Source organism: Eurypyga helias, unplaced genomic scaffold (assembly GCF_000690775.1).
Source record: "Eurypyga helias isolate BGI_N326 unplaced genomic scaffold, ASM69077v1 scaffold6808, whole genome shotgun sequence".
NCBI lineage: Eukaryota > Metazoa > Chordata > Aves > Eurypygiformes > Eurypygidae > Eurypyga > Eurypyga helias.
The window spans coordinates 4,085-28,688 of NW_010267468.1; the positions used below are offsets into that span (position 1 = coordinate 4,085).

Consider the following 24,604-nt stretch of genomic DNA (forward strand, 5'->3'; position numbering starts at 1 on the left):
AGTTCAGGCAGTGTGTTTGGAATAGGGCTTAGCTCTTCTTTTAACCAAGAACGCATTTCAAGTTTGAAGTGTCAGTTGCGTGCATTAGTACCAGATTAGAATATGACGGCACACTGGCTTCTCAAGTTGTGTGCACCCTTATCTAAACATCTTACCAAAATGAAACAAGTGCCAGGCTGTTGGCAAATGTGCAGCGTACGGCTTATTATAGAGAGTAACTGTGTGAACATCTCCGTTATTCACTGCTGTTGTGGTAGCCGTGAAATAGTTCAGTTGTGAAAATATTTTATTGTGGTCTTTAGCCTTTTTAACTTAACATATTCCCTCTTTCCTTCTCCCTCCTGCTTCCTAATGAAACGCCAGATACTATCTTAGAAATTAGATGTAATTTTAGTTTTGGAATAGAAGTTTGATATTCTCCTGGCTTTATTTCATTATTGTGATGATAATTGTAAAGACAAACAGGAAACAAAGCAGTTTTTCTATAAGGTTTCCTGAAATAATGAATGGAGTTTACCAAAACTTTGTGGGTAAATTTTTGAAACCTCGGGTCACTCAAGGCCTAAAGCTTAGAGTGGTGGGCACCATCCCCTTTGACAACTAGATTTTAAAAGCATCCAATCGAAAGTGTATGAAATTATTGGTCATTTTACCTACAAGCTACAGATTTAGAATCTAGCAAACTAGTTGGAGTTTCTTTAATTGGAACAAAGTATGTAGTTAATATTTTAATAATGAAAATACTTGGCTCTTCACTGACATTATTTTTTGCATGCACATGTTTTACAGCCATACAAGTATTTAATGATGATTCCTCTGAATTTTTAAAATTTTTTCAAAATTTTATTTTGTAGGGGTTTATAAGAAGAAATAGGAACCTTTTCTCAAGCTGAAGACAAAGTAAAAGAAAACTGTATCATGTGTTAGAATACTGAAGAGTGCAACTTCCTGGATTAGTGTATTTCTGGATTGTAAAGCGAAAGAAAGAGACTGAAAATGGGGAGAAAGAAAATACAGATCACAAGAATAATGGATGAACGGAACAGACAGGTGAGAAACAAGGAGATTGTTTGAACAAGTTCATCAGTAATCCTAAAAACTTTGAACTAACTCATCTTAATTCACTCTTCTAAAGCCGAGCTTTGTCTTTATGTGTCTACAGGTGGCATTACCCAAATACAAATAAGAAATATATCTCAATGGTCTTACTACTATTGTAGGCAAAACTGTTGTTCATAAATAATACCAATTACTAGTTTATATCAAATTCAGTATAAAACTACTGTTCCTCTTTAAATGGTACCCTAGTCTGTACTTACAGTAGACTGGAGGATTGTGTTGAAACAGACACCTCGCTTGATCTGATAGCTACTAGGAACACTTGGTAATGAAGATGGAGAAAGGATGAGAAATTCAGAAAGGTTGTAGTAGAAGTATTTACTGCATATTTGACGTAACTGTGGATGGTGATCTACAGTGGTTTGAATATAACAATGGATTTGGTTAACATCATTTGATTTAAACATTTATATTCCTTGTAAGAGGTGTTTACTACAACAGTCATTAAAATTTGTCAGTCAGAAGGGAAGAGTACTTGAAATGCACTGTTTTAGGGAAAGCTGCAAAAGCAAGGGTTGCTCTTGCCTTAATAAAAGAGGTGTCCTGTGACCTTGAAAAGTACCAAAAGTTGATGACTCTGCGGAAGTAGTGTTCCTTCTTTAACTTCTAAATTGCTATGAAAGATACATAATAAAATTGTAATTGGATATTGAAATGAGTAGTGGGGTATCTGGAAGCTATTGTTTTTAAGGAAAACTATTGTAGCAATGATTTAGGATCTTTTAGAATAATCATAGTGGGTCAGACCAAAGGTACTGCTAGGACAGTGTCTTTTGCCCAGCAAATTTGTCATAAGCAAATAAGTGTAGGAGGGAGATACACATGTTACTACTCTGTAATCCTCTTCCAGCCTCTAACTATTCTTAGCTCAGGGATTTCCTGAGCTGGATGTGGTTTCCGTATATTTAGTAACCATTAAAGGATTTTTTTTTTTGGTTTCCCCTGCCAGTGAACTTTTGCAGTTATCCTTTCAGCCTTCAGAAAGTTGCAATATTTGCAGCTTTTGGCTAGGTTTTCCTATAGGTCTATACCTGTTTCAAGAAACACCTTCTCATTTATGCTTAGTCATGTTTCTGCTAGTTACTTCCTTCTTCTGTGAAAGAGGCAGCAGTCACTCCCTATGTGCTCTGACCATCTTGCTTGTTATTCTGTGGCCCTCTGCCACATTTTCTTCTTTTTAAGTAACGCTTTCAGGCTGAAGCTCCCTAGCTTCCTTACTTGTTTTAATACATTTGTGTTTAATATATTTATACGTTAATAACTTATTCCATACCTTTGACTGTTGTTGCTACATCTCCTTAAACCTTCTTCAGTATTGCTACATTATTTTTGGTCGTAAAGGGACCCCAGAACTGCACAGTGTTAAAACATGGACTTAAGTAGTGGTGTTCTTTTCCTGGTACTGGATTTGCTTTTTTAACTTCTGAGCACCAGCCTGATGTTGGGCAAGTGTCAGAATTCCATGAGACTGTCTTGCTGCTGCCAGAGAGCCCGTTGTTTTGTTTGTGGACTCAGGATTGTTTTTCTCCCTGTATCACTTAAGAGCAGTACAAACTCCGAGAAGACTATATATAGCAAGAAAAGTATTATTGGAGTTTGGGAGAGAGCCAAGTATTGTGTTTGAACAGCTTTAATCACACAATATGTTTGATGTAGATAAATGTCTTAAGTACGTGTAGTAAAAGGTGATGAATTAATAACTTCAGTTCTTTCAAATCTTGTTCCAGAACTTCGGGCACATTGAAGAGGTGGATTGATTCCCCACCCCCACCCCCCTTATTTTTTTTTTTTAATTTACTTGGAGTAAGTCAGACAAACTGGTTTTGTTCTGCTTGAAATACAAATACCGTCACACTGTAAAGCTGACTTTGGTGTGGTGGGGTGTTTTTCAGGGGAGTTGGGTTTTTGGATCTCTTGTTGTTCAGGTTGGAACAATGGAGAAGAGGAGGATTAGTGCATTTGTGTCAAGTCTTAGCCTGCTTGTACCACTGTTGTGACTGAAGCAAAATATGGGGATTAAATGCTAAGTTTTGTTTCTGGCTTTTTTTGGCTAGAACTTTTTTTGGGCTTTTAGTGACTAGGGAAGAGGCTTTAAGCTTTAACTTAAAAATGGGATTAGACTTGCCTTTTCCTTTTTCTGTGGAAACTCAAAGTGATAACCTACTGCATCATGGTTTTTAAAAGGTTTTGAAGAGATGAAATAGCTGTTGTTAGTGGAGACAAATTGTTTATGTGTAGAGGTATTGATGGTGTTTTAAACCACAGGAAACCAGTGCAGCTGGTAGCTAGTATATAGAGTTTCAGCATACTGAAATGCCCTGATGCATAGGATATCTATTAGGTATTCATTTGCTTTTGAGAATTTTCTCACTGACTCAGGTAAGGAGGACATTTAGGGGTTGCAGAAAGTATAGTTCAGTTGTGCTCTGTCATTTTCTGTGGCATAAGTAGGTGGTTAGTAGGTCACTCAGGAACATGCATATAGACATTTAATATGATGTTTAGGTTTTTTGTTTGAAAATGAGTAGAATGGGATAGAGCTTTGCCTGCAGAGCAAGTTCATATAACTTCTGTGGAAAGAAAAACTGTTGTTTTATCAGAAGCATCTTGTTTCCGGTGGGATTGTATGTAAACTCAAACCAGAATATATAGACCATTACTCTGGGGGATTACAATTGTCATGAGACTGTCATTGTATTATTAATTAAGCAGTCTTATCTGCCTGAATGAGCTGTAGGACATTTATCTTCATTAAGCTGAAGAGAATAAAGTACAGTAAATTAGATATCAAAGGAGCTCAATCTTGCTGCCTTTGCTCTCTCCTTCTTGCCCTTTCTTGTTAAGCAATATTAGAATAGTGCTGAGGAAGCCATTGGCCTGCAATAAAGATAGATAATTTTGTTTTTAGTGTGGTCCTAAATGTCACATTAAATGGCAAGGGGAAAAAAAACCCCAAGAAAATTGCAGAACTAATATTCTGCTTTGAGTTCTTAAAACTGGCTTTATAATAGTCTGTGCACATTGAAGTAGGACTTGGACATCAGTGGTAGTAGGGTTTGTGCTAAGCACTGTCCAGACACAAGGTGAGAAATTGATGCTAGCTGAGACTCTCACAAGTAAAATAGTCTTACAAGAGGCGAGAAAGGTAGTGTTTCAGTGGAGGAGTTAAGATCCCTTGCCAGGATCATGTGGGTCTTCAGTGAAACTAAGCCTTCTGTCTTCTCATTACATGACTTCTCAGAGTAACAGAGCACACACATGTCTCTTTTGTGATGCCGTTTTCCTGACAAAAACTAACCGGTTGTGTCTGTCTATACCTGCTCATCCTTGGGTAATAATGTCTTAAATGTCTTGTAATTGAAGTATCAGAAGAACAGCAGCTATTTAAAGAACCCCCGTGGTTTCCCCAAGCCCTCAGAGCAATCTGGACAAAGTAATTCTTAATGTCCCAATCAGGACAGGATTAATAAACCCCAAGTGTTCTGAAAAGAAAGCATGTGTAAAGTGACTGAACTTCTAGGAGATTTACACAAGACCTGATTTTTAAAAAACATCTGTATTGTATTGTATGTGGATAGTAAATCACTTGGGAAGAGTACAGCCCAGTAAAACCTACATATGTACTTGGTCAGCTTGTTGAACTGATAACTGAAGAGAAAATCTGAGCAGAAGATGCATTAAGGTAAAATCTGTCAGATTTTTTGGCTTCTTATCTCACTAATGTATCGTAATTCTTTAAACAATAAGTAGGTAAAAAGATCTGCTTGCTCTAGTCGTACCTTGATTGTGTTACAGCACTCCTACATAAAATTGTTTGAGAGAGAGTGCTCTGTCTTAATGGAGCGTCTCACCAAACGTGCTTTAAAAGACTTCAATAAAAACGTTATGGTAAGTACTCACTTCTCATCTAACATGGATTATCAAAGCCTCTCATGAGGCTCTGCGATGAGTGGTCTTTTAAACCCTCAGAAGTTTCTAGGTTAGAAACACTGCTCAGGAACTGCGGTGGAACCATGGTTGTCATAATATATCCGACATTCCATATCCTTATCTTTCTGGGTCTTTTTCTAGGGGAAGTGGCCACATGCTAAACCAGATGTGGGGTTTTTTTTTTGGCCTGAATACTGTTTTATAGCTCAGGTTCACAGTACCTTTGCAAATGTTTGTGGTGGAAGAGCAAAGTGTGCATATACTGTTTCAATAATACAGTTATTGTCAGCATGGTATGTACATAATGTTGTTAGTATATCTGTCTGCATCCCTCTGAGACTGTTTATGTGGTGGGAAGAATAGTGGCTGTTTTATATTAGGGATAGTATTACAAAAGTAATATGCATGAGATACTGATCTTGGAAAAAATGCTTTGAGGTGTGTACACACAGTTTTACCATCTGTCTTCCAAAAACTTGATGTACACCTAGATAATTAAAACAAAAACCCCTATAAACCCATAAAACAGGTTTGCTTGTTTTGTGTTTTACTTCATTCCATACCTTGCAAAACTGTTTTCACTGTTGTCTGTTAAACATGTAGGGTGTGTAGGTCACCCACCTGTCACAGAAGCCTGTACTGTGTATTGTAATACGGGGGTGTGAGCATGGCTGTAGACAGAGGTGTTCCCTTCAGCACTGAAGCTCACATTGAAAAGCTAGGGCCAAAAATAGCATCTTTATTTATAGAAGTTCTCAGAACATTGACTTCATTGTAGTAGATTCAGTGCCTTTTCAAGAGACTCAAGAGGTTATTTAGTAAAAATGTTATTGTGTAAGAAAAGTTGGCCTGTGTTGAATTCAACTTGATGTTGAATACACGGATACTATTCTATCCTTACCCAACTTAAATCTTGAGGAAGGAATACATTTTTAAAAGTTTTATTTTTTTGTAACTGATGGTGTTTTTGTAACTGAGTGTCTTTCCTCCCTCCCCAGTGGGCAGATACTCCTTTGGTATGTGGTCGGTAACGGATTTATTTCCTCACAGCAGTTCTAATCGGGCAGAACAATTGATTCACCATGTTCCCAAGTGGTAGAAAACAGTTTAAGAGTATTAGTGAATCTGATTAGATGGTTTAATAGCAACAAAATATGTATATTTCGTAAGTTTGCATAATTAGAAATCATATCACATAGCAACTTCCACTGATATTGCTATTTTCTTCAGGTTTGTTAGAATTAAGGTTGTGAATAACTTGAGTAAACCAGCTGCAGAATAACTAATCAATCATCATGGAACAAAATATAGTGATACCTGGAAAGTCAGTATTGGTTGAACAGAAGGAAAATATGGTTAGAGCATCTTACAAACTCTAACTCTTGGTGGTTTTATACATTCTCCTTGGTAGTTACATACCAGTGGAAGAGTTGGGAGTGTAATTGTTTAGCGTAGCCTAGTACGGAGCGTTGGCCCTGAAAGTGGCACTCAGTTGTGATGGGCAGTTCTCTTAAGCTTGTGTATGTGTTATGTCACTTTTCAGTAAGAATAAATACTGTAGGCTCACTTGGTATTCCTTAGATGTTTGATTGTAGTCCTTCCAGCCCTCGTAATATGTTGAAGAGGAATGATTATATATCACTTTTTTCTTCTCTAGGTCACCTTTACAAAGAGGAAGTTTGGATTAATGAAGAAGGCATATGAGTTGAGTGTACTCTGTGACTGTGAAATAGCACTCATCATTTTTAACAGCTCTAACAAACTCTTTCAGTACGCCAGCACTGATATGGACAAAGTTCTACTTAAATACACAGAATACAACGAGCCCCATGAAAGCAGAACCAACTCAGATATTGTTGAGGTAACAATTTGAAAAGACACATCAGTTTTCTTATTGCTTAATGCTTCAAATTTAGAGTTATGTAGAGTATTTTAAGATATTTTAACCAAATGTATTTAACTTGAAAACCTTGTTGTGACACGTAAACTAATCCTTTTAGTCTGGTGTCTCTAAGGCAGTAAGTCGTCTTTGCAGCCACGTTGTTTTCCCATCTGCCCTCCACCCCCTGCCAGTTTCTGGGAAACATGTTTGATTTCAACCACGTTTGGCAATGGAAATAGAGGTGTGAAAGATGGTTGTTTTTTCTGGGGGAGGGGTGGGGGGAAATGTTCAAGGTTTTAACGGAAAAAAAATAAATCAGTGTGGAGAAAAGGCCCAAAGAGAGCCCTCAACATAAAAGATAATTATGGTTAGCGCTTTTTCTCTTCGGAGGTAGTAGCCACTTTTATCAGTCAAATGTTGCATATGGGCAGTATCAGCCATAGCCTGTGCTGTTGCTTGTTCAGCCAAAAAACCCCCCAAAAATGAATCTGTAGAGCAAATAATTAGATCTGACGTTCAGTCACTCTGTGTGTCAGTTAAAACGTAGCAGTAGAACGACTGCAGTTTCCACAGTAATAGAATAGCACGAATAGATTTACTCAAAGGTGTTGGTTTCATCTACGTTTATTATGCTTGTGCTTTAAATAGAAAATCTTTCCAGCACATAATTTCTGAATTAGGTGCAGTAGAAATCCAGGGTTTTCTTGGCAATTGGAGCCTTTATGTGCTGTAACTGCATTTCAGCTAAGAGTCATGTCTCCGGTAGTCCTGTAAATAGACCAAAGCAGGTGGCTGACTTAAGTGTTTCATTTAAATTCTGAAGTTGTCTTCTGAACAAATGCCATGCTTTTTAGGAATGATTAAGGAATAGTGATTAGCCCTGTGTAGCTGAAGAGTCTATTGCCCAGAGGATCACAGACTACAGGGAGGATACTAGCCAATGTTGTAAATAAGTTTTCAACAAAAATCAGATGAGTGACTGAGAAAGACAAATGCTTCATGTTTCCTTTGGAGAAGATTCTCTGCTAATTTGTCAACTGCCTTTTATGATCAGAAAGAAAACCTCCCCAACTTCTCTCTTCAGTGTTGAGTACTAATGAGAGGATAATATGAGCTTTGAAGAGTTGGAGGAGTATTACTTAGTCCCTGGATTAGCCTAAGTAAGGGATAGCCGCTGTAGAGAAGGGAAAAACTAGTACTTTCAGGATGACCTTTTGACTGTGACAGACTGAATTTGAGATAGGGTGCAAGCAGGTCAGTTAGCCAGGCTGATTTTTGTTCTGCATCTAAGGCCTCTGTGTGTCCAGCCTGTGCTAATAGTGCTTCTTCACATCATGAGGACTAAGGTTCTCTTCCAAAATAATTCCTACACAAGGCTGCTTGTAGGGGGATTTTGTTTGTTTGTGGGTTTTCACCAGTGTCGGGCATCTGAATCCTGGCAACTATGTAAAAAAGTACAGTCAGTACCCAGGTGCATATATGGTCTCTACCCTGGGGGAACATGTAAGGACTCACCTGCAGATTCTTTCTAGTTTTCCTCTGTAGGTTTACTGGGTTTATGCTAGTGTGGGTTTGGGACTTTTATACTGTTTAAAAAATGAAAGTATTTAGGATTGTGTCTTCAGATTTACCCTGTGTGTTCTTCCGTTCTTTAGTCTGATTAAAGTGGGTTTGGTATTTTGATATTTTTTTTTTTCTTTCGTAGTTAAAAACTTATTTAGCCAGAGAGGGTAGTGTATACTTTTTTGCAGGAAAAACGTTCAAGTTTATGGCTGTTTTCTGGATGGGACAGTTAAGTCGGTAGAATGAAATGATTACAAAATCAACAAATAGGTTAGTGATGCTTTGTCTCTGGATTTCATGGCGGGGAGGGAATGTGTACAGTATTTTAGAGAGACACTCTGCAGTTTCATTTCTTGTAACTTACTGCGTTTCGGATTTTCTCTGCCTGTATGTTAACTTTGTAGTCTATTAACTGTTCTTTTTAGGCAATTAAGAGATACCATTCATAGTTGGGTTGGGGTAGTTTGTTTCCCACTGTAAGTGAATAAGTCTGTAATTTAGAAAAAAACCTTCTTTTTCAGTGGAAAATTATCTACTTTTTTTTTCCTTTGCAACAGAGCTGAATTGGTTGAATGTACAACTCCTGTATTTAAGCAGTAGCAAGTTGCCAAATGCTCACTGCTTCATGTAATGTCGCTGTTGACAGGTGCTTGTGGCATGATAGAGGTGAAGTTACAGCACCAGCATTTTGGAAGCGTTCTGAAAGAACAACGTGTAATGGCTTCTCTTTATTGTGCCTGTAGAAGTACTATTTTTAACAAAAATATTAGCAAAAAAACCCAACCTAAAAATCTGTCAAATACATACTAAGCCAATTTGGAAGAAGTAATTCCATTTTATGGAGTTATAGCTGATGTATATATCTGAGATAACATTTTGGTAATTCACTCACCGAATGACAGATGGTATTTATTGCGATATAGGCTCACCGTGAAAGGAGTTTTGACCCACTGTGTTCCTGTTATGCGTGACAGGAGGGGTTTTTGCTGTGCTAGAAGGAAAGCTCATTGCACACCGCTCGGAAGCAACAAATCTACTGTTAGTGATTTTTCAGTGCTGGTTAGATGGCAATGTTGTAAATGATTAAGTGAAATTGATGAGACATCTTCCCCTTATAGTTGCCTCCTCTTCGGTTTTGGCATAGGAATTGCTTTTACATGCCCAGAGCTTGGTATCTTCTGTTGCTGCTGGAACGTTTGTGTGAAAACATAGTAGGAGGGAGAGCACTGGCATCTTTAAGTGAATACTAGATTTTTTTGATACATGCCCTTATGTCTTTCACTGTACATGTGAATGCTCTGTTGCTGTCCTGTACCTATTACTCTCTAATGTTTTGTCCTTTTTATGTGTTTTTCTTAGTCCCATTTGTCTTTATAATTTCTGTAATACTTCGTTGCTCCCTGCTTTTTTTTCCCTCCACGGGGAAAACCAGTCTGCTTGTCAATAAACTATTGGCTTCTTTACCTATTTCTTACCATGCAATTTTGTTGTCAGAATTTTTTTTTCATAGCTACTTGGTAACTAGTAACTGATACGGGTTTAAGGAAGATGGTTTTCCAGCCATCTTGGCAGAATCATAGACTTGTGAATACCTGCAATTGGAAGTTTACAGAGTTGAGTTAGAAAACTAAGCTTACATTAAAACAATCAGTAATACCTATGGGGTGGCCCATTCCCTGCTATTTAGTACTTGGAAAATTAAGGGAGAAGGCCTTGTGACAGAGGGCCTGTACCCAGTTTTAGAGGATAATCTATGTCACTTTTGAGCTGGCATTCTGCCTCTGTAATCTTCACCTTTTTTGCTGTTTGAATCTGTTTTACAGCATTGGAAAAAAGAGGTGAATAGGGAAAACAGGATTGTCTGAAACACCCAAAATGTTTACAACACTCACAGGTCTATGGAAAAAAACCTTATTTGCTTATCGAGATCAGGCACAATTAGTCAAATGGGTTTTTAAAATTAATTCCTGGATCCCTCAAAACCAGAATGTGAACACAGCCAATGTTGGTGAGGACAGTGGAACTTTGCTTGTGGTTGCTCATCTCCTGACTTGACTTGAATAGAAGGTTTTTATTCAAGAGGTGGTGAGTGTAATGTTACATTTTTTCCCTTTCATGAGGCTTAAAGGAATCTTCTGCTGAAATTCCAAAATAACCTTTTCATACTATTTCAAAAATAAATTATTAAAAAAAGTCCTTGAAGTTTCTTGTTCTAGGAGAATGCAGTCTTTTTTCACATCGGACGGGAGAGGTTTTGTTGTGTTGTACAGAAGGTTTCATTCCTTTTACTTTTTGATTGTTATTTGAGTGGAAGCTAGTGCTCTTGCACAGGTTAGATGGAGCATATACGGATATTGAAAAAAGTGAAACCTTCATTCAGGGTGTGATTTGAATTCTTGAAATATTAGGATCATGCGTTTTGTTTTACAAAGCCAAATGGTGGCCCAGTGGAGGATTGTTGCACTGAAGTACTGTTTGTGATTTGAGGGACTTGCTGTAAGTATTACAGCAGTTGATGCTTTAATGTTCAGGGATGAGTTCTGTAACACTTGGCAAGTAATTATTTTTTCTGCAAGAAAGAAGTAGAGTACTTCTGCAGAGTAAAATGGGAAGGATTTCAGATTTTATCAGGATTTTGTATCCATATGGTCAACAGAATGTTTTAGTGTATAAAAGACAGTTTGAGACCTCAAGTGTTTATCCTTTTTTGATCCAAAGGGAAGGTAACAAGCACTCATACTCAATCTTCTTTAGTGTAGGGGGTGTTAAATTTATTACAGATTCTCTACGACGTAGCACTTCCATGTTGAGTCCTTTCTGTCCCTCAAGAGAGCCCCAAAAAGCAGCAGTTGTTCAGTTGTTCCCTCACTTCCAGCCTTGCTTTTTCTGGGAGTCAACAACTGAAGACAGGTTCCTCTTGCTTATTTAGCTCAATTTTTCATCTCTCTTCCATGTCTTGATTGTTCCTTGAGAGATACAGCAAAACAGGGTGTATTTAACCTGTGCTTGGCCATGGGTGGGTTGTGCATGTTCCATCTTATCACCTCATCCAGCTGCGGTGATTTGGCTTTTCTGACCCTGTCTTAAATCTCTGTAAGACTTAGATTATACCCCAGATATTGACAGCTGTCCTTGAAGTATGCAACGATCTGCAATAAAAATTGTAACTCGAATATTAAAAAGGTGTTACGGTGCAATTACTGTAAACATACTCATTCTTGTGAAAAGACTACTGTATTGGAATAATCGTACTTGTTTCTTGGTTTAAGTTACAGCAGGTGGTTTCTATGTTTGTATTAAATCTCAGCGTGGGAAATGCTGGCTCTAATAGGAAGCAGCATTGGTGATGGCTTGGTGTGACAGTGGTCACATCATAGTTTTGACAAAACAGAAAGCAGGTAAATGTACCTGTTTGTACTTACAGCAGTGTGAGTAAGCCAGTTTAATCTTAACCGAAGCTGTAAGTCAGTGCATTATCTTGCATTAAAATACCAAACAGGCACTCTGTTTCTCTGCCTTTTCACTAAGAAGGAGAGAAAGCTAAGAAGAGAAAAAGCTCTTTGTAAAGAGCTGTGCTGGAGCGATGTGTTCTGCAGCCGTAGACGTGTCGTGTCAGGGACGCGATTGTCGGATCGTAGCCTGGAGTAAGCATGTAGAGCTCATCTGCACACGTAGAGCCTGCAGCATAAAGAAGCAGATGCATCTCCATAGCCAGATGGAGCATATGCCAAGAGACAAGTATAACAGTGTGGGGAGCATAAACAGAAAAGTTGGTGTTGAAACGCTGTGTTTATAAACCAAAAGCTTTTTTTTGTTTCTTATCCAGTTTTCTCCACTTCCCCAGCACTGTTTCTTTTCCAGGCTATGGATTACCAGCATGCATTTTGAACTGTTATTGGTGTGTCAGAGAGTGTAGTAGCTTAACCATGGGATGTTATTTGGTAGCACTTGAATTGGTATGTATCCTTATGTATCCTTTTTATAAATTTGGGTGAGCTCATACGAAATTGAAGATCTGGGAGTTGTATCTCAATATACATGGACGCACACGGACAAAATTGGATGAGGAAGACCTTCAGTTAATCAATCCTGTTTCATTCTGAGGTGGATACCCTTGTGCCTAATCCAGATAGGCTTTTGGCAAGCAATTTGGGCTTCCATGTTTTGCTCTTAAAAAGTAAGATGGTAGAAATTGGATCACATCCTTCAAAAGTATGTTTCTATGAAATGTTTCATAAGAGAAGTTCCATGGTAAATTTTTAAACATCTTTTTAGGAAGGAAGAGAATGATCTACAACCAGCTTCAGTTGAAAATGAAAGCTGATGCTTAATATAGGTGACTAAAACCTCCAAATCTACTTGAAATATCACCACAGAGTTATGGAACTGAGATAGTGAGAGGTGATACCATGCATGTTGATGGTTAGACACCCACACGAGATTGTAGGAAGGTTGATAATGCTGATGAGTTAACGTTGCTTTGCATTCCTCTGTGTTTGATAGGTGGAGAATTGCCAGAAGTGAGCTAGGCTTCAGGGAGAAAGAAAGGAAAAGGCAAAAAGCTTTGGGCTAATAGAATGTCAAGTATGAGTACTATCAATAGTATTATCATGCTTTTTTTGTTGTTTGGAACACTTGCTTTGGTCTCCAGATAGCATGGACCACTCTGTGGAAATAAGTGGTATACATTTAAAAGAAGGAAGAATCTTAAAAATGGTTTCAGTGAAGTAATGAAATGACTTTGTAATCTGCTCATGATGCTGAGAAAATGTAGGCATTATTGGACTTGATGTGCTAAATGATTATGTAAATGTAATTATACTGCGCATAACATTTCAGATAATATGAGACAGCACACAAATGCCATTGAGACATTTTAAGGAGGTGATTGAGGAGGACTAAAATACATTTTTAGCTTCCTTCAGAAAGAGAGAAAATAACTAAAAAATGAAGTGGTCTGAAAGATGATTTGTCAAAACCATATATATATAGATATAAAAAATGTGTGTATTTGTGTGTAGCTTGGATGGATTTTTTTTTCCTCTAGTGTGAGTGTTTACTATAATCCTAGTTTGTAAACAGGGTATAGCTTTGGTGTTTTGTTGCCCACTCAGGTTCAGGAAGAAACAGCTTCATTAAAATTTATTTGCTACCTTGTCAACATTTGATTATGTTGAATGTGGTGACAGAAGAGAGCTGTGTGTGGTGTGCTGAGCAGAACAGGTACCACTCAGAACAGTCTCTTTGTCTCTTTTTTTGAACTTGGTAGATTAAATTCAATGCTTAATACCCAAAGTTGTTTTATTTGAGGTGTTTGATGTTATTCATTTGTCTGTACCTTGAATTTGGTAGTTATTGTTCTACTTCAAAATATCCTTTTAATTCTTTGGCTATGCTGAAATTGCTTTGGGCATACTGCTGAATAGTGTTGGCATGCCTTTTTTTTGAATGACAGTGTTTGACTTTAAGACAGCTGACAGTGCTAGAAAAAAGTTTGGTCCTAGTTAATGTCACGTTGTGTTCCTTCTCTTCTGAGATGTGAAGAATTGCTAGAAGTAGGATAGACAATGTGTTTTTTGGGGCTTTTTTACAGCTTTGGCTTGCCTGCAAATAGTCTAAAGCTACACTGTCCTCAGGTCTAAACCAGTGATTAAATTTAGTGTTTTAGGGTCAAGAACACAAGATTTCTCCTGCCTTTTAAACAATGCTGGTGTGTTAAACTTAGCATGCTGTGCTGGTAGTCTGAATGTTGAATTTCAGCTGTAGTGACTAATTAAAGCATACTTATAATGAAGTTTGTCTAGACTACCTCTTCGTATGTAGTTTCTGAAGTCTCTTGCTAGTAATGGTTGTGCTCACCTGATGCATTACTAGTAGTAATTTTATGTAGTTCCAGTTCAGATTGCTCTCTGTCCTACAGCAGTTCTGTGAGAGTCTTAGCAGTGAGATTATCTTGAAGCTGTGAAATGAAATGCACTGTGGTGTTCTCCTTATTTTTATTAATTAACTGACAGAAAAAAGCTAATCACTTAATTGATGAATGACAGCTTACCTGGTACATGAGTAGAATCTCAGACAGAATCAGGTGGCTCTTCAGGAACTTGTGCTGCTATGAGGACCACAATGTTAAATCTATGTCAAATACTAGTAGAGAACCTTTGTGCTGTACCTGTCTACTAAAAACTCTGCAGAAGCAATGTTGCCAATAGGTGATGTGGGTGTATTTAAGGACGAAGATAACCTGTATTTCATCTAGAAGCATTTGAGTTGCTCACAAGAGGTTGTTTTTCTCTGAGACTCTATTTTCCCCATATGTTGTTCTCTCTTTAAAGCAGAATAGGCCCAAATTCATTAGTAGGAAGAAAATACTTAGATCTTTCCTTTCCTCATTACAAGCCATCAGTGGTTTGACCGGGTTGTCTGAATGAAATGGTTAATTGTCCTGTGAGCTGGATGCTTGGCCAGCATTTTAAATTCTGTTCATGAACCAGAGATAATTTCTTCCCCTCTTCCTTTTCCACCACCTTCTTCCAGTTATCTGATGAGAAAATGTGACTAACACACTAAACTTTTTCCCTCCTCCTTCCCACCTCCATCAAAAGGTGTTTTTTCCTGAATTTGACATGACACCCACAATAACAATAAATGGGTATAGTTTCATAGCTTTAGTAAGTGAATTGTCAACATCATAGGCTGGAATGAGCAAGCTCTGAGTAGAGCTGGAGTAGTGCTTGTTGGGGTAGCAATTTTTCTGAGCGCAGATAAGTTTACTTTAAAACAATTTAAAGCATGGCTTGTTTCAGTTCCCATCACTACCTGCCTGTGTAGCTACCAGCTACTCATAATCAGTCAGATTCCCGGAGATGTGCTCTTGTTCTTCGAACAGTTCTGAATGTGACAGACATGGCTTTGGGCATGACTGTTCAGTGTCCCACCTGCCAGTCAGCGGTGTAAGCCTGTCATTGTAATCCTGAGGTGTAGACCAGATCTAAACAGAAAGTAGTACTATTTTAAGGTTCTTTCCTCCATTTCTAGTGGTAACTTAAGTTGTTAATATTTCAGTTTGAATGATGCAAGAATTTTGTCTCACTGAACAACAGACTTATTAGTAATGAAAGATAGAAATAGCTAACAATACTAATGAATATAATTAATATTTTGGATTCTAATATCATATTTTTAACTACTTCTAGTTTGCATGATTTTTGTGCTTTCCTTCTCATTTTCTGCTCATTTTACTGTAGAAAACTTAGGTTGTTGCACTTTTGAATGTGGCCTTAGGATGTAAAACTTGCCATTAGGTGGAATCTGTGTCAGTTTTTAGGTTATGGCTGCTGTATGTATTTCTCATGCATTTCTTATGAAAACTGCCCATGACTTTGGTTTATATTGTAAATTAGAAGATAGTACCATATTTACTCCACTCTTCCTCACAAATCTTTATTAAAATATGAACTTTGAAATGTAGAAACTAAAATGTGTCAAATGTAAAATAAAGATGCGCTTTGAAGTGGAGTAACTAGGAGTGTTCTGAGAGATTCTTTAAGGATCCATTGTACATCTGGGATTCTTTGGCCCCTGAGGTGTGGGTCGGAGTGATTCTGATATCCGATACCTCTTACTTGCCATCCTCCTTTAGAAGCAAAATGCAACTAAGGTTCTATGATTATGTATTTGTTTGCAGTACAGACTTGGATAACACATTCCAAAGAATCAAAACTTGATGAAAGCAGCTATCTTCTTCAAATATTGCATTTACCTTCTGTTCTTGGTGAATAACACATACCTCTCATTTTCCTTTGAGACTTTTTTTTAGGATGTGTTTAAATACCTGATGCTGGTCAGGTACATAAAAACAGAGGTATGTTCAGAAGCTCTTCTTAAGGAACAGTGTGCTGTAAATGTAGCATCCAAGTCCATTTTGTTCTGGGTAGCTGATCATTGCCAGTTTCGTGTTGACCAGGTTGTTAGTACATTAAGTCAGCAGATACTTCAGAGGTAACTATAATCAGCTGATGAAGGACTTGTGCTGCAGAAAATGCCTCTTTACCAGAGAAGAGTAATGAAGTGCCAAGTATTCAGTTCTAAAATGAAGTGATTCTCCAATTATGAAATCCTGTATTTAGTTCTCAGTTGTGCAAGTGATGTTTTTCCAGCTGATTGTATAGTATGTTTGGAGAATGATTTTATTTTTGAATTTTATAGGGCAGACAACAAGTCCAGTTCACACACTGACCGCTCTGGAAGCGCATAGCAAAAATCAGGTTCTGGATCTAGCTGTTTGGAGACATTGTGTTAAGTAGGATTGAAAATCGACTCTAAGAATATCAGCAACAGCTCACTGCTTGTTACTGTTGGAGTTCATGCAGGCAGTCACACAAAGACATAATTATTTACTTGTTTTAACAAGTTCTTCAAGCTGTGCTCGTCTCATGTATTCTGCAGCCCTTGTGTTGCTGCAGAACTTGGTGCTTTGGAAATGCTGTATTGACAGAAGAGTATATTTTTACTTTGAAATTTCAAAGCGAGGACCATGGCATCTGTTAATCAAGAGTGAGTGAGTTGACACAAGCTGTGCATGGAAAGAATAGACCCCAGAACAATGCATCTCTTGGAACTCGAGTAAGATAAATAACAGTTCTCCCTGCTGATGCGCTTGATTTCAGTGGAGAATTACTGTAATACTGACTTTTGACTTTCAAGCCCATGGGTTTGGTAGTGTCTTCAGCTGTCAACCCTGCCAATCTGCCAGGGGTATTGGCCACCTTGCAGCAGGGACAGCAGAAGTGCTGTTAATCAACCAGTGTTTTAGCATAGAACTGTCAAAAAGGAGAGAGTGTCAACTATAGGATGCTTCAGGTTACCTTTTGGACCTCAGTATGTTTACATGCTGTGTTTCTGTTACAAGTTTCAAATACTTTGCTTTTGAATAATCCTAATGCTTGGGCATTAAACTGATGGTGTTTCTGTAAAAGGGAGCTGGGGCAGTCTAGCTTCCAAGAAAAATGGGCCTAGATGATCTTCATAGTGCCATAAAATCTCCCATTCATGTAACCCACACGTGGGTGTGGTGAGAACTTCTGATAATGTGATGGAGATTGTGGTTTATTCATTGCCTGTGTTTTACTGCAAGTAGTGTGGCCTACCTAGGCCGTAACATTCTCAACTCTCATCTGAACAAAGGACTTCATATCGATCCTTTCACCTTGAGTGTTTTGCATAGTAACTGTTTTATCACCTGAATAAAGGAAGGATTTATGGTGGTAGTTTTTGTGGTACAGACTATGAATCTCTTCACAGCCTTTACTATATCATAGAATCATAGAATGGTTTGGGTTGGAAGGGACTTTAAAGACCATCTAGTCCCCATGGCGGGGACACCTTCCATTAGACCAGGGTGCTCCAAGCCTCATCCAGCCGGGCCTTGGACACTTCCAGGGATGGGGCATCCACAGCGTCTCTGGGCAACCTGTTCCAGTCCCACAACACCCTCTCCAGGAAGAATTTCTTTGTGATGTCTGATCTAAATCTCCCCTCTTTCAGTTTAAACCCATTACCTCTTGTCCTGTCGCTCTCTGCCCTTGTAAAAAGTCCACCTCCAGCTTTCCTGTAGGCCCCCTCCAGGTACTGGAAGGTGCTGTAAAGTCTCCTTGGAGCCTTTTCCTCTTCAGGCTGAACACCCTCAACTCTCAGCATGTCCCCATGGCAGAGGGGCTTCAGCCCTTGAAGCATGTCTGTGGCCTCTTCTGGACTTGCTCCAACTGGTCGATGTCCTTATTTTGGGGACACCAGAGCTGGATGCAGTACTGCATGCGGGCTCTCACCAGAGATGAGTAGAGGGGGTGCATCCCCTCCTTCAGACTGCTGCTCACACTGCTCTGGATACAGCCCAGGATACGGTTGGCTTTCTGGGCTGCCAGCACACATGGCCGGCTCATGTTCAGCTTTTTGTCCACTGCTACCCCCAAGTCCTCCTCCTCAGGGCTTCTCTGTATCCACTCTCCACCCAGCCTGTACTTGTGCTTGGGATTGCCCCAACCCAGGTGCAGGACCTTGCACTGGGCCTTGTTGAACTCCATGAGGTTGGCAGTGGCCCACCCCTCCAGCCTGTCCAGGTCCCTCTGGATGACATCCCTTCCCTCCAGCATGTCACTGCACCACACAGCTTGGTGTCATCAGCAGTCTTGCTGAGGGTGCAGTCAATCTACTGTCCATGTCACTGACAAAGATGTTAAACAGTGCTGGTCCCAGTACTGACCCTGGAGGAATGCTGCTCACTACTGAGGCATCGACTACAACTCTTGAGTAAGACCATCCAGTCAGTATCACGTCACATATCATGCTTGTGCCTCATAATACTTAAAAATCAATACACACACAGTGTTAATGTCTGTCTTTGTGACTTATTGGCATGTTTTAACCCCAGTCGGTAGCCAAGCACCACACAGCAGCTCCATCACCCTACTGTCAGCTGTGGGATGGGGGAGAGACTCAGAAGTACAAAAGAAAAAAAAAAAAAGCTGGGTTGAGCAGTTTAGTGATTGAAATAAATTAATAATAAACTGTAATAAAAATGAAAACCAAGGAGAGGGAGCAAGAGAGAAGCAAAACCCAGGAAAAATTAGTGATGCAACTGCTCACCACCTGCTGACCGACACCCAGTCACTCCCTGAGTAGTGATTGCTGCCCCCTGGCCAACCGCTTAGTTTGAGCATGATGTCATGTGGTATGAAATATCCCTTTGACCAGTTTGGATCTGCTGTTCTGGCTATGCTCCCTTCCCAGCTTCTTGTGCACCTCCTCACAGGCAGAGCATGGGAGGCTGAGAAGTCCTTGACTTAGTGTAAGCACTGCTTAGCAACAACCAGAACATCCGTGTGATCACATTATTCTCGTGCTGAATCCAAAACACAGCACTATAGCAGCCACTAGGAGGAAAACTAACTTTATCCCAGTCATTACCAGGACACTTACCAGTGATAGTTACTGCATCTTGATAATATCATGTCAGTGATGTAATATTTCATGTAGGAGTTTACATGTCTGTATTTTATAGTATGGACTATGGAATGTTAGTTCAGTTCGTTGAATTGTCAGTAGTGTGAATTATAACATTTAAATCATGTTTTACTGGAATTTTTTATCAGTTATTTTCAATATGAAGTGAATAATATCTTTTAAATTAAAAGCTCCCAACTTAATGGGGGATACTGTGAAAAAGTTTTTTAGATCAGAGCTCTTACTTTGTCCCACTGAAAGCTCTTTTAACTGAACCAACATGATGCCATTTAAACCCCTCCCTTTTTTTGGTATGAACTTACAATTCAGTATTTGCTGAGTATAGTGACTTGTTAAAAGAAAAAAAACCCAAACCCCAAAAGAATGCAACAAGCGTGCCATAGCTGGTCTTTATCTAGTATCGAGATGAGTTACCCATGGTAAAGTTTATTCATATTTCACTGTGCCTTATTCCCCTACACTCATTTTTCCCCATCTTTCTCCATCCCACCTTTGATTTCCAACCCCCTTTGCAGGTTAAGTAAGGACAGTTTTCTTAGAGGTGCTTTGGCTTTTGAATAATTCACTCTAAATGGAGGTTATGCGAGGAAAAACGTATGAAGTGCATTCCTTTGACACATAACTGGGAAGTTCAGCGTTTGAAACAGGAGTTGTGACATCCTTATTGCAGCTCTGTGTCTTGAAGTCCTGTGTTCTAATCATTTTAATTCAGTAAAAAGAGAGGTGTATGTGCTTGTGTATTTCTGGAGAGGCTCGCTGCTTCCTGTACAGATTTACCTCAATTTGCATTTCCAAGCACCTGCTTTCAGTTGTCTTAATCCACTTGCTCATTTTTGGGGTTTTTTGGTAAATACTCTGCAGTAATGATCTAAACTAGGATAATGCTTGTAGAGATGTGCCCACATACCCACACCTGCATAGAGCGCACACACATGCACGCATGTACGTCTAGCTGTTTATCTACACCTTTTTAGGTGAAACAAAATGTCACTTCCACACCAATATTAAAGGTAATTAAAGTATGTTCTGGAAGGAATTAGTGTAGTCAGTTCCCGTAATCTTATGTGTGAATGGTATTTTAGCAATTGTATGTATAAATCCTTAGAACACAACAAATATTTTCTTTGGGAATAGTTGCTATTTGTCTTGTAATTAGTGTTTTTATAATACTAAGTTATCCTGAGTACCAGGACTTTGGAATAGTTTGTTATCCTTTCTAATTTTCAAGCTGTAAGGAAAAATTCAGGACAGGAAGGGTTTGAAATAGCAATACTGCATAGGCAGGTAGACCAAAAGAAGCCCATTCTTTTTATATCATTGAGTTGTAATTGGGGTTTAGAAAATTCTTCTTGGCAAACTATGAGTAGGGGATAATATTTTTACTAAAGAACTTCTAGAAAATTCTGAAGGCTATTATGCAGATGGGTTGCTACACTTGGAAACTTCTCCTGTTCCATATGGCTTATCTGCAGTATCTGTTGCTGAGAAGAGGCATTCGGCCGGCTACTGCTGTCGCTGATTTATATTGTAATCGTTGCAAGTGGGTGAAGAGGTTTATATGGGAGGATGTACGTGTACGAATATATGTTGTCACTTGAGTAAGGATTGGAAAAAAAACCCACCACGCTTATGTACCATAAAATATATCTTTGAACATCCTAACACAGAACTGTGTTTTGCTTGGTTTTACCATTAAATTTGTTTGTTGCAGACTGCATTCTCTGAAAAGACTATAAAATTTATTTAATTTATGTGCAGAGGAGTAGTTTCTGCATCCTGAATGTGAGCGTAGATCTACTTTGTCTTTTGTTCTTAATAAAAAGATGGAATATTATCAATTCAGGTTGGCAATTTAGTATTCTTTAATGGAAAAATCTAGTTGATGGTACTTTCTGTAAAACAGGTAAAATGAAAACCTGCTCAAAGGTATGAAACCTAATAATCCAGCAGGCTGTATAGTAAGTGAGACAGAGACAAATGCATCAAATATCAGACTTTGAGAGCTTGGCTTGGCTTTCACTGTGGAAACAGTATTAGCAGTGCTAATGGATTGCTAATCATTTTAAGTCTCAAGAAGTTCATTTAGGAATGAGTGATCCAGCTTGTTTGTAGGTCAGCAACTGTGTTATGAAGTCCACAGTTTCTCTAGAATCATGAATACAAGTAAGGAGCTTCCCTTCTTACACCTTCTAGTCCAGTGCATTGTGTAATATTCTGGGGGCGAAAAGTGGATTTTGTAGCCCATGAAATTGTTATTCTTTCGTAATTGCCTGTGGTTTATCTATTTAAAACAATGTTTCACAGCAAAGATGCTCCAAGCTAGAATTTGAGCTTCATACCATACCACGTTGAAAAACCTTTTGTATGTGTTATTTTATATAAATGGGAGTTTGAATCCGGAGTGCCATCTTTATCATATCTTAGAGGAATTTGACAGCTAGCTTTCATGTTTGGCAAGCCAGGGATGCATGTTAAAATTTGCCAGATACTGGAAGTGCTCCAACGTTTGAAACAAGACCGTGTCTTTTCTTAGAGTGATATGTAACAGGGACACCGATAAAATTTCAAATGGTGAACATTTTTCATCTGTAAATGATGAATACCTTTGTCTGAACTGAATGTTTGAGGGCATTGCTTAAAGGCCTTTTCCTTGTGTTTTATGGCCTATTGCTAGGCAATCTTGTAATTTTTATGTTTGTAAAACCCTGGAGTAAGTAGTTAATCTTAAACCTTTTTTTCCTAACGTGCTGTAATATTCGATCAGGAAATATAATCGTTGTAACAAACGTTGTTAAAGTACTCAACATGAAATTTTTACTGTCTAGATGTTTTTGCATAATATCAGTTATTTACTTTTGAATTTTTTTGGTGTTACAATGCTGCTAATTGAGCACAAGTACGAAAAATACCATTAAAGTAAGCTAAAAGTAGGGTGTCAGTGTTTCAGACTTAGTATACATTCTTTTGGTTGGGAGCCTGCCAGGAAGATGGGTGAGTCCTTGTTCTTTAAGAAGTTAAGCTCTCCAAGTTGCTTAGCTCATGGAAAGGTCTGTCGTAATCTAATTTGACCTGCTATACATTTTGCTGCAGCTTTGAAAGCTGGGCAGCACTCTGCTTTACGGTGCTGGTTTGGGCGGTGTGTATTCGTGGCTGCAGTGAGAATGTGAAATTCTAACAGATAGCGTAACAAGGTGTAGTTAAAAATGTGTCGGTGGTACTGAAAGGAATTGTATTAGGGCTGAAGTGAAGTAGCCTCCTAACTCAGAGGAAAGGCAAACAACTTCATAATTAAATTTTCAGGTGTTTCAGTGGTTGAAGTTGAGAATATTAGTAGAGCCTGAGGAAAATTTACAAAATTTGTAAATGTTACATAAAATAGTCCAGTACATCTGACTGTGAAAGAAGAAATTGAAGCTTACAGCACTAACATTGATGAGCTTCAAACGCAGAACACTGTTATTGAGTTGAATTATGTGGGTGTTCCCTGCCTCTTCTGATCTGTACGCTGCACTTAGGATTCACTCCTGCTTGCGTTTTAGAGTGGTAAAATTCGTATACCCAGCACTGCAGGGTCAGGCTCCGGCTGCAGAACCATGTTGTTACTTCAGAGAAAAGAAATAGGAATGATGGCACTGCCAAGCCAAACTGACCTGCAGGAAGTTGAAAAACCATAAATAGCTTTCAGTGACTAAGAATACTCCTTGGATACTTGTATGTGTTATACATGGTGGGGGAGAAGTGGCTCTATGTAAAGGATGATACGCCGTAGCATTGTTCAGGGTGATGAAAGTGAAATATTTTGTGTTTTAAAAGAAGAAAAATCCAGTCTGTTTTTAGGCTCAGCTTCTTGGCAATAGTATGTAACAGGAAGCAAATAATAAAGCAATTGTCGTGCTTTCAGCATGACTTTTTGCTATATGTAAAGTCTGCAGGGATGTTGTTCTTGCCTGCTGAAGTCTCTCCGCTGTGGGAAGGGAGCTGAACTGCATTAAAGGAATATGCCCTTCTTTGTCTCACGGATGTTTCACATCATAAGAATGAAAACGGGGTGGGAGGCTGGTGCTGTGACTGCGGTGTTTGTCCTTGGTTTTGTGAGTATCTCAGAAAAAAGGTGTGGCTTTTTAAGCAAGATGTGATTATCAGCAGTGGCTGAGGCAATCGTTTGCTCCTGCCGGTAAGGACAGGCCATTCCTCTGCCTACTTTGTACTGGTGGTGCTCAGCCCAAATGTCAGTAAACCAGCTTATTTCTGCTGCGACTGAAAACAAACCCAGCACAGAGAAGTTAAATAAAGGATGGCCAAGGAGAATCTCTGTCCTTTTAGTGAACAAAAGGTAACTTACTGCAGGCTGAAGCGAACATCGGAGTTGGCATAAGGGAATCTAGGATCTAAATCTAATCTAAATCTCTAGGATCCTGCGCTTTGTGTGCAGTTAGTTGTTAACTGGCACTCGGTTTGTCCAGCTGCACCCAGAGATTTCAGCAGTTCCCTTAAAGCATGGGGATAACCTGAAAGCATGGATCTCTGTAATCATCTACAGGGATGGAATGTGAGACTGATCCGGAAGGATACAATACAGCTCTCAGCTCTCCTTGGATCACTGTTTTAGGAATTATTTTCTTTGTTCCCGAGCACTGGGCTGACAGTACTGACTTGTTCATTTTATTGGTGTGAGCTTGCAACTTCACAACCCTGCGCCTAAGTGATCTCACCTTTATTCCCATCACGGATGACAAAGTGATGCTCAGTCCCGTCCTGCCTGCGCAGAGCTGCGCGAGTGCTTGGCGGCTGCGTTTGTGGATGAGGAGCCTTTGGAGCATGATGCAAATGGCAGGAGTGTCTTCTCCCTCTTCCCTGTTGCGTGGCAGCCCTCTAGAGCATCAGGAGACTGTTTAATTGGCTCTCCTTTTGATAGCCATGGTGTTACGTGACTACCGGAGCAACAGTAATATTTGGCAATACTAGAGGAGCCTTTCCATTACATCCGGCCTGAGGAACACTTACACTTCCTAAAAATACAATTTTTTAAAAAGCATTTGCTCCAAATTTGTGCTGCCTCACAGCTTTTCGGTGCTTTGCCCGCAGCAGCAG

At 39.0% G+C, this 24,604-nt stretch overlaps 1 protein-coding gene across 3 annotated transcripts in view; it reads left to right on the forward strand.

Moving 5' to 3' along the window:
* Positions 1-854: 854 nt before the first annotated feature.
* Positions 855-24,604, forward strand: part of MEF2A (myocyte enhancer factor 2A) — a 53,196-nt gene continuing 29,446 nt past the window's right edge. For 2 of the 3 annotated variants that reach the window (XM_010157428.1, XM_010157427.1), the window contains exons 1-2: positions 997-1,050; positions 6,707-6,910. In XM_010157428.1, the coding sequence (XP_010155730.1) occupies positions 997-1,050; positions 6,707-6,910 (258 nt within the window). Of the gene's footprint in view, positions 1,051-6,706; positions 6,911-24,604 lie in introns of all 3 variants that reach the window. The other variant, XM_010157426.1, reaches the window with a different exon arrangement.